Below are 8,894 nucleotides of genomic sequence, written 5' to 3'. Positions count from 1 at the left end.
TAAATAAGGGGTGTGCATCAGGATCTGGGAGAATGCCTGCTCACCAGAGCACCCCAAGGGACAAAACAGTCCAATCGTCACAAACTCCTGCAAGACCATTTCAGGCTGGACATAAGGAAGAACTTCTTTACTGTCTGAGCCCCCAAGGTCTGGAATAGACTGCCGCCGGAGGTGGTTAAAGCACCTACTTTGAATGCCTTCAAGGGACATTTGGATGTTTATGTTGCTGGGATCCTATGACCCTTGATGACTTCCTGCCCCTGGGGCAGGGGGCTGGACTCAAAGATCTTCCAAGGTCCCTTCCAGCCCTAGTGTCTATGAAATCTGTGGGATGTAAAATATTTTCAAAACACATCCTGTTTAGAAAATAAATGAGGTGCTATGCAAGTGCCCTTTTGAAGGAAAAGGAAAAGAGGCTGCAGGAGAACATTCCCTGTGTGAACCAGTGACTTTATGCAGCTGTGAAACAGCATTGTCCACAGGGCAAAAGGGGGTCCAAAAAAAGAAAAGAAAAAAAAAGGTATAAGTAAAAAGTAAAATGAAACAAGATAATCCTGTAGAACTCCTCAGTATATGGTTGTGTCTACTGTAGAATAACAGGTCTGAATAACACCAAAGTGTTTCATACAACCTCAAATACATCCTGCTATGAATACAGGTATGTGAACACATGCAAATATATGCCTGGCAGCAGCATAACAGAGTTCAACTGGGAGAGGGAGACAAACACTCCAGCACAGACACTGTATCACTTATGCCAGAAAGGGTCTTGTTCTATTAACATCAAGCAAGATCCATCCTGGCTTTTGTTCCCAACCTCTGTGCCATGTTAAGAATTTTAGGTTAGAAAAATTAGGAAATTTAAGCCAGATATAAGAAGAATAAGTTACACCAGTAGGAAAGTTATACTTCAGTCCCACAAATCACAGGTGAGCATACTGTCTGCAACTGTTTTGGTATTCTATCCACTGTAGGTACATCTACACAAGAGATTTACTGTGGAGTTGCCTAATTAGCCATGGCTGCTCTGACCCAGCTCAATGTGTTGCAGTCCTGAGTACACATTCAAACTGCAAATTGGTCAGGTCTGGCCCAGAAAGATCCAATCTGTCTTGGGGAAGCACAGGGATTGGATGGCACAGAGCTGTGCCAAGCTGCCTGCCCCCGTCATTGTTGCACCATTCTACATGGTATCTGCAGCCAGGAGCCAATTATCTGCAACAAGGTAAGAGCAGGTAGCTTCAGCTTGCTGGGATGCAGAATTTTTCAGCCTGTGGCAGGGGGCCAATTTCCAAGCTTCAGCCCACCATAGCAAAAGGTTGCCAGCTTCTGCTGCAGAGGATGTTAGACTACCACAGTAAATAAGTATGCATTAATCTGTCCCCATATGGTTCTCAACCTGGTCTCCATTAGAGGCTGGCTTAAGCACTGATGCAGGGGCTTTAATATCCCCTTCAAAATCTTAACTGTGTTTGGGTAGGGGCTACTAAAAAAAATCCACAAGAAATTAGGAGATGCATGCCCTAGAAAAGATAGTCTCCAAATGTGGTCATTCTAAAGGAAAAGATGGAAATAACATTGTGAGCAAAGGGTTAAGGTAGTTTTGCAGAAGAAAACAATGGCAGGAGCTCTAGCTTGTTATCTGGGGTAGATAACTTCAAAGTATAGCTACAAAGTATAACTTCAAACTATAGCTACCAGCACTGATAATGAAGTAATGGTGATAAGAAGCACACTTTGTCAAGTGCAGGCTCATCATAGCAATCCAGAGTAATGGACAGCGGAGTCAGCAGGCAACTCATTCTTGGCAGTTTTTGTGCACATCTGCAGCTTCCATTAAAAAGAAGTAAACAGCCTCAACCATTGCTCAGCTGGAAAGAACATTTTCCTCAATCTCCCTGATTTCTTTCAGCAATATTATTCTTGGCTTAGGCCAAAGAAAAAATACATGGTCCTGCATACTTCCAGGTAGCATCATGCAATGGGCCAGTTTGCAGTGGATGTTAGTAAATATACTTGTAAGTTATATTTAGTAAGTTTGGCTTAATACAATTGTCTAATATTTCCCAGTTGAAAAGAATGATGGCATCATAATTTATTTGAAATTAGCTTGTAAGAGAGAGAGAGAGAGGAAGATTCAAAGAGGAGAAGTGGTGTGTATTGGCAGGGTGGATCTGTGTTTAGTCTATTTTTTCAAAAGTTTCCTCCAAAAAACAAAAGGTTTCTCCAAGGATGTCTTCTTCTTCCAGTAAACATCAATGAAACAGAGTACATCGGGAGTTAAGACTGTTTATCAGTGTTCTTTTCTTCTCAGTGACTTGAAACATTACAGATCAGATCATTCTATGAACAGATCTAATGGCAACAAAAACAATGTAGCTAATAATAATCTCTTTAGCTGAATTCTAGGGAAGTGGTTTGGTCAAAGCTTTGCTTGCCAAACACTGACCAACAACTGTTTCCAGCTGCCAGCAATTACTCACTGTGAGCCATGTTTTTAATGAAATCAGACGGGCTTTAGCTCTCAGTCTCTATGGAGTACTTTATGCTCCAAACAACCCCCTCCCCGCCCCCTCCACCAAGTTGGGGTCAGTGGTACTTGAGCCAATGTCACTTCTGCCAGGGGGCTATATATGAGAAACTGATATTACAGCAAAGCACTGCTTCCAGCTGATCACATCAACACAGTAGCTCCTACATTAAGGGCTCATGCAGAAACAATGTTATAGTGTCCTGCTCTGTAAAAACCATGTTCCAAGAAGAGCCTGGCAATCAACAGCAGCCTAGTAGATGCACTAAAGGGAATTCTTCAGTTATCCTTAATTAATATATCCACAACACCATCACTTGTATTACGCTTTTCTGATTCAAAGACCTTTACAAATATCTAGTCCCTATAACATCTTGGGGAGGTAGGGAGGTGCCCAGTACCACCAACTTTACAGATAAGGAAACTGAGGCAAGGAAACTTGTTCCAAGATAGACTAAAGCACTGAAGTCAGGATTAAAAACTCACACGTCCTGGTTCTCACTTACAACCTTAAACTAGCATTCTATGATATATTTTGACTTTGATACCCACAGAGTCTGACTTTAAACTAGATGGCAGGTTTCCATTCCAAGTAGTGGTATCTACCTCCAAGTTCAAGAGGTTAACACCCCACTGTGTATGTGTGTGTATATATCACATAATTACTCCAATTTGTACTGTTCACACACACAAATCAGGTAATTGGACTATTAAAGAACATTTCTTGCAACACAAAGATGGCATGCACAAATAGGTAATTTATGCATTTCTTAGTGGGAGACATTAAGGACTAGTTTTTGAATAGCAGGTTGAAGCAGGGGCAAAGCAAGTTTTCCCTGCTACCATAGCGAGCATGAAGGAGAAGGCTGTGGCTAGTTTCAGATCTGGCAGTTCTTTTTGAAAAATTGCTCCTCTTGCCTGCCTCCCTGAAAGAAAACAACAAATAATGTAGATATTTCAAGAAAGGATTTGAATGGGATGCAAGAGGATTATAAAATTCCCACCACAGTGTGAGTATTGGATATGCACATGAAATTTCCTGCCTTCCCCTTACATATGGTTCTTCCAAACCAAAGAACAGTTTAGGGTTTTATTTCCAGATTCTGCAGACGTCAGGAAAACCTCCCTGAACACTGGAATTTTGTTTTCATGGAGGAAAGATGTACCTAATATGCTACACTATTTCACTGCTACAAGAACATGAGGACTTCCACACTAAAACTTTCCAGTCCTTTGCAAGAATACCCTGAAGGAATCTGCATAGCAAATATGCAACTTCGAGGGAAACTATTTTTATAATTCATGTTGAATTTTGTACTCTTCCTAGCTGGAGGTGACAACCAGTTACAATCTGCTGGAATTCTAGGGTTTAATCCAGCAGAAAGTATGTACAGCTATATAGGCTTTCCAAGCCACAGATGCTGGCTATACAGTGAGCTGACCTATCCAACATAAAGCTCAGCCACAGGCAACTGTCGTGTAGTTCAGCAGAAGAGGTCATCAAATGCAATCCTCACCTCCCAAACACCACAACTCCTTAACCTCTTCCTCATTTTGGGGAGAGGCCTTATTAATATACATCATTTAAATTCCCATTCCCATTGAAAACAGGGGCAACTAAAGGGTCTCCTGTTCCAGATTGTAGATATAGATGGAGGACACTTCTTTCCCTACTGCTATGCATAATTTGAAGGACAGAAATATAAGGTAAGTTTTTTGCCTGATAGGTACTACAACCTTCACCTACCTGTAAACAGCTACCAAACAAAAAAGAATCTCTGGACCACAGGCCCCCAAAAAGTCTGACCCAATGGGCTATTATCTATTGCTTGTCTAGGAAAAAAATATCTTGCCCAGCATTTAGCAACACTTGGGCTCAGGACTTCCACACGATCAATACCATGACATTAGCGATAATTAGATGGAGTGGCCCTTGACCTTGGGAGGGCAAAGAATGCCTTCAAGGTTGGCTGCCAAGGAGAAGGTTATCCCACGAGAACAGCAAATAGCCTCAGAAGCTTCTGGCCCTTTTTAGACTTGTATGGGACTGATTCCAATGCACTCCATAATCATTTCAATAAATAAAGGTTTGGGTTTTTTTTAAAAAGGTGACAACTGATATTGTAGGATTAGTAAAGAATATTCATACATAGCTATTAATAAGTTATCATGTTGCACTGTGTTAAAATCAGAAGCAAATAATGAAATGGTGATGAGGTTACTATTATTATATTATTAGGGCTTGTTTTAAATGGTGAATAACCAGGCACCATACCTATTTCTGCCTTGATAACTTCCATCTTTTGAGAAGGACATATACAGAAACTCTAGCTGAAGTGTCACGTTGTCTTCCTGGAACCATTATAATTCCCATCGTGCTATTCCTGACAACTAAAATAGTCTTCTATAGGCCTAAGGAATGAGTGATTGCCAAGACGAAATGAACGAGGTACACTAATATACCATTTTCTTAACTATCAGCAGCAATTCACTAGTGCTGAAGAACAGACTTTGTATGAAGTATTTATGAAAACAAGATAAAAACCAATAACTTGGAATGTGAAAGGAAGTTTAAAAAAACCTTTTAAAAACTTCAATTAGCTGAAGACCACTTCTAAAGGATGCTGCTTATTGATAAGGTCATACCAAGCCCCTTTTGTATTCTGCATATCTGTCTTGGTCCAGTGGTTACCATATACTCATATCTTGTTTTACTGTTTCCAGTGAAGGGCTTTAAAACAAATGTTAGACCTTAACTCAGGAACAGCAAAATAACAGATGCTTTGTTACTTACCAAACCTCTTGTAACCAAAGGACTGCACCTCCTCCTCTTCTGCAAAGTCGTCTACAGAGGGAGAGAAACAGATTTATACCATGATTAGATTAGGATGCATAGCAAGCATACTACAAGCAAACTACTGAACCTTGTCTTTGAGAGTTCAGTTGATTTTAACACATACTACTGATCATTAGCATAGAAAAAGATCACTGAAATTTTCTTCTTGCCACTACTCCTCATCTACTCTAATCTTTGGCTACTGGCTGATACATGGAGTTTGTTTCCTGTGTCACCAGAAGAAATTCAGTCCACAAACTGTCTCATATGATGGTTATTCTGGCAGTGTAAGTATAAACTTGACTAGACAAGTCCCTATTCACAAAACACACCACAATTGGCACTTAGAGTATCTGTGTTGGCAGCTTCAGCAAGTCAAAAGAATAAGTAGGGGCAGAGATTTAACTGTTTTCTGAACAGTAGAGGAAAGCAGGGTTCCTTCCAAGTTAGGGGTGACAAGGTCTTTTGGGCAAGCTTGGGCTATTACATACTGCACTTTTTTCTGTAAAAAAAGGGAAGATAAAGACTTAGATGCCAAAACCGTAAGTCTCACATTTTCACGCCCACTATATTCACTTGGAGAGGTCAGTCCCATTAAGGTGTGGGAAACAGAAATGACAAGCTGGCTAAACTCAGAGAGGTACCAAAATAAGTGTGTTTTGTCCCTTTGGGTTCTTTTACATGTGCTCTGACATGTTCTGATTAGAGCGTGTTGGAGCGGACTCGATTAATCGAGTCTGTTGGAACATTCTAATCAGGACACTCCAGATGCTAGCAGCATCTCATGTATTCAGCATCCTCATATTTCAAAATGGCGGTGGGGACACTTTAACTAAACCTCATCAAACGGACTTTAGTTAAAGAGCCCCCACTGACATTTTGCAGAGCAGAGATGGTAAATACATGAGACACTGTATGCATTTTAATTAGAGTGGCTCCCAAGAGCTACTCTAATTAAAACACCGGGAGCACGGGTATAGGTGCCCTAAATTTTCATCTGGCTTTTAGTGGAGAATAGGAGGCTGGGAATCAGGTCTCCCATTCCTTTGGGGAACAAAAAAACAAAAAAGTAGCTGTGACTGTATCTGAGAACCATATCACAACTCTCTCATGTATACATATATAGGTGTATATGTATGTAAACTTCCTTAATCATTTGTCCCCTTCCTCCTACAGCCAGGAAGAAGAGTGTGGCCCTTTTCTTAGCTACTCAGGACAAGCTCAGCAGCTGAATTTTCTGAGTCTGGAGCCATGACTAAGCAGCGCTTTATTCTTCTCTAACCCCAGTTGCTAAAATAAAGGTAGCCCCTCTCCTATACTTCCTGTTACCAGCTCCATATCAGTTCCACAGAATCCCAGAAGCCAAGGATGATATGGCTGAATACCAGCCATCCATCTGCAGCACCACTTTCTACTACACTGCAATAGAACCTCACTCCTTCCCACATCAAAATCAGTATTAGCAGCCTGCCAGATAGCGTCAAGTATTTCTGCCATGCTTCAGGATCCAAAGCAATCCCACATCTTCACCAATGGCTCATCTCAATTTATTCTTTTTGGGAGATGATGCCAGTCTCTAGACCCATGACATGCAAGTTGCCTTCACTGTCTATCTGGCTCACCCCCATCTGCTGAGGACAAAGTTATAGAAGGGAAAAAAATGAAGAAAATGCCATCCAGCACTGGGAAAGATTTCAACTCAAAAGTTACTTGATCTGGTATAATCAGAAAACAGATCTATAAACTTCCAAATATCAAAGGCTCCCAGAAGACTTGCTGAAGATGTTGCTTGACATGGTGAGAATATTCACAAAATTCATCAGACAGTGGAAAACACCCTATCTAAACTCCTTACACAACATTTTCTACAGGTGCTGCACCCAACTATATATGCTGTTCTCCATGGCTAGGTACAGACTCGATCTGGACCTAGGTGGAATCGATCTAAGTTACCTGTTTCTCTGTAAGCACTGTTTATATCAGTAGCAAGCAGAACACACATTTGTCCTTTGGTGGAGGAGGGGAGAGGGGTAACCTTAAATCAGGTTCTGTCATTTTTAAACCAGTCTGTGTGTACTGAATTTCTGTTCTGTTACAGGCATAGACAAGTTTTATGTGCCTGATTTCTCTTCTGTTACAGGTAGAGAGCAGTTTCCGATCACTTTTAATAGTAAAAGTATAACATGTGGCATGGCAGGAAGCACAATTGTGTGGATCATCCATCAGATCCCATCTCACCTTTACCTGCACATCTGGCAGCCGCCTAAGAAATGCCAGAACTCAGGTCTACTTCCTAAAACAACATAGCTGCTTTTTAAGGCCCAAAGAAACCACTATCAGGGTTTTTCTCAAAGCTCCCAAATTCTGCAGATTCCAACACTGAGAATCCTACCCAGCAAAGATGAAGATCACCCCATGGTGAACACTAACAAATCGGTATGCAAACAAAAACAAAACAGCTTCCTTGTTCACTACTCAGAGCTTCAGAAATATACTGTCCTTTTTATCAAATGGGAAGAACTGCATGAAACAGACTTCAGCCCAAGATTCCCAATTTTTCAATTCTTCCCACCCTTTTTAATCATAGTAATCACCCTCTTTGTTGCTCAGGAGTCTAACCTTGGTCTCCTCTTCGACTAGACCCTAACTCACTGCTTTCTGCACATCTGCCATGTCTGACCATTTTTCCCTGCTCCCACTTCCTAATTCCAGGCCTCCAATCATCTTGCACCATGTATATTGTAATATCCTTTTCTTGGACTTCAAGCTCATAAGCTCAGCCACTGCAATCCATTCAAAATGCTGCTGCTGAGAAAGATATCTTGAAAGTTGTTTGATCAGCAAACTCTTGGAAGAAACAAAGCTCAGAAGCAACAGACTGTGCCTGCCTTGGAAGGTAAAACTAAGGTCACGAACATGAAGATAAACAGTCTTGATGGACATATTGGATGGGGCTACAATACAGCCCAGAAGAAAAAGCATTTTCTGTTTCTAATTACGCATCTGGAGTGGTTAATAAACTCTATTTTGTTTCTAAATTTTTCTCCTGTAAGGATCAATGAAACAACTGAGGGAAATAAATCCAGAAGGACCCAGGTATGAGAAATGCCTGTACATCTTTTGGACAGAAATTTATATCATTGTGCTATGTTGAAACTAAATATAAAAATATCTACTTTATGTAAGAAACTGCTGTCTTTGCTCCTATTACAAAATGTGGACTGAAGGAAAGCACATAGGTGGCACTTTAATCAGAAGGCACAAAGCCATACCAAGAAATGAAAAAATCCAGGATACCATGGAAAGAAAAAAAGCAGACCAACTAAAAAAGGGATGCTGAGTATAGAGCAGGGGTGGGCAAAATACGACCCGTGGGCCAGATCTGGCCTGACAAGCACGTTCATCCCGCCTGCGGGACCCCTTGCTGCTGCACTATTGGGGGAGTGTGGGGGGCCCCACTCCCCCTCACACCCATACCCTGCCCCCACAACCCCCCATATATACACAACCTCCCCAAACCCCCCCACA

The 8,894-nt window shown here is 41.3% G+C and overlaps 1 protein-coding gene across 1 annotated transcript in view; it reads right to left on the bottom strand.

Moving 5' to 3' along the window:
- The window catches only part of COLEC12 (collectin subfamily member 12), a 171,466-nt gene that overhangs the window by 146,401 nt on the left and 16,171 nt on the right, over positions 1-8,894 (bottom strand). Inside the window, exon 2 of the mRNA XM_019546788.1 lies at positions 5,325-5,375. Coding sequence (XP_019402333.1) covers positions 5,325-5,375 — 51 coding nt within the window. The remainder of the gene's footprint in view (positions 1-5,324; positions 5,376-8,894) is intronic.

This window comes from Crocodylus porosus, unplaced genomic scaffold (genome assembly GCF_001723895.1).
Source record: "Crocodylus porosus isolate Cpor-Errol unplaced genomic scaffold, CroPor_comp1, whole genome shotgun sequence".
NCBI classification, from domain to species: Eukaryota; Metazoa; Chordata; order Crocodylia; family Crocodylidae; genus Crocodylus; species Crocodylus porosus.
This window is presented reverse-complemented; position numbering and strand designations above follow the sequence as displayed.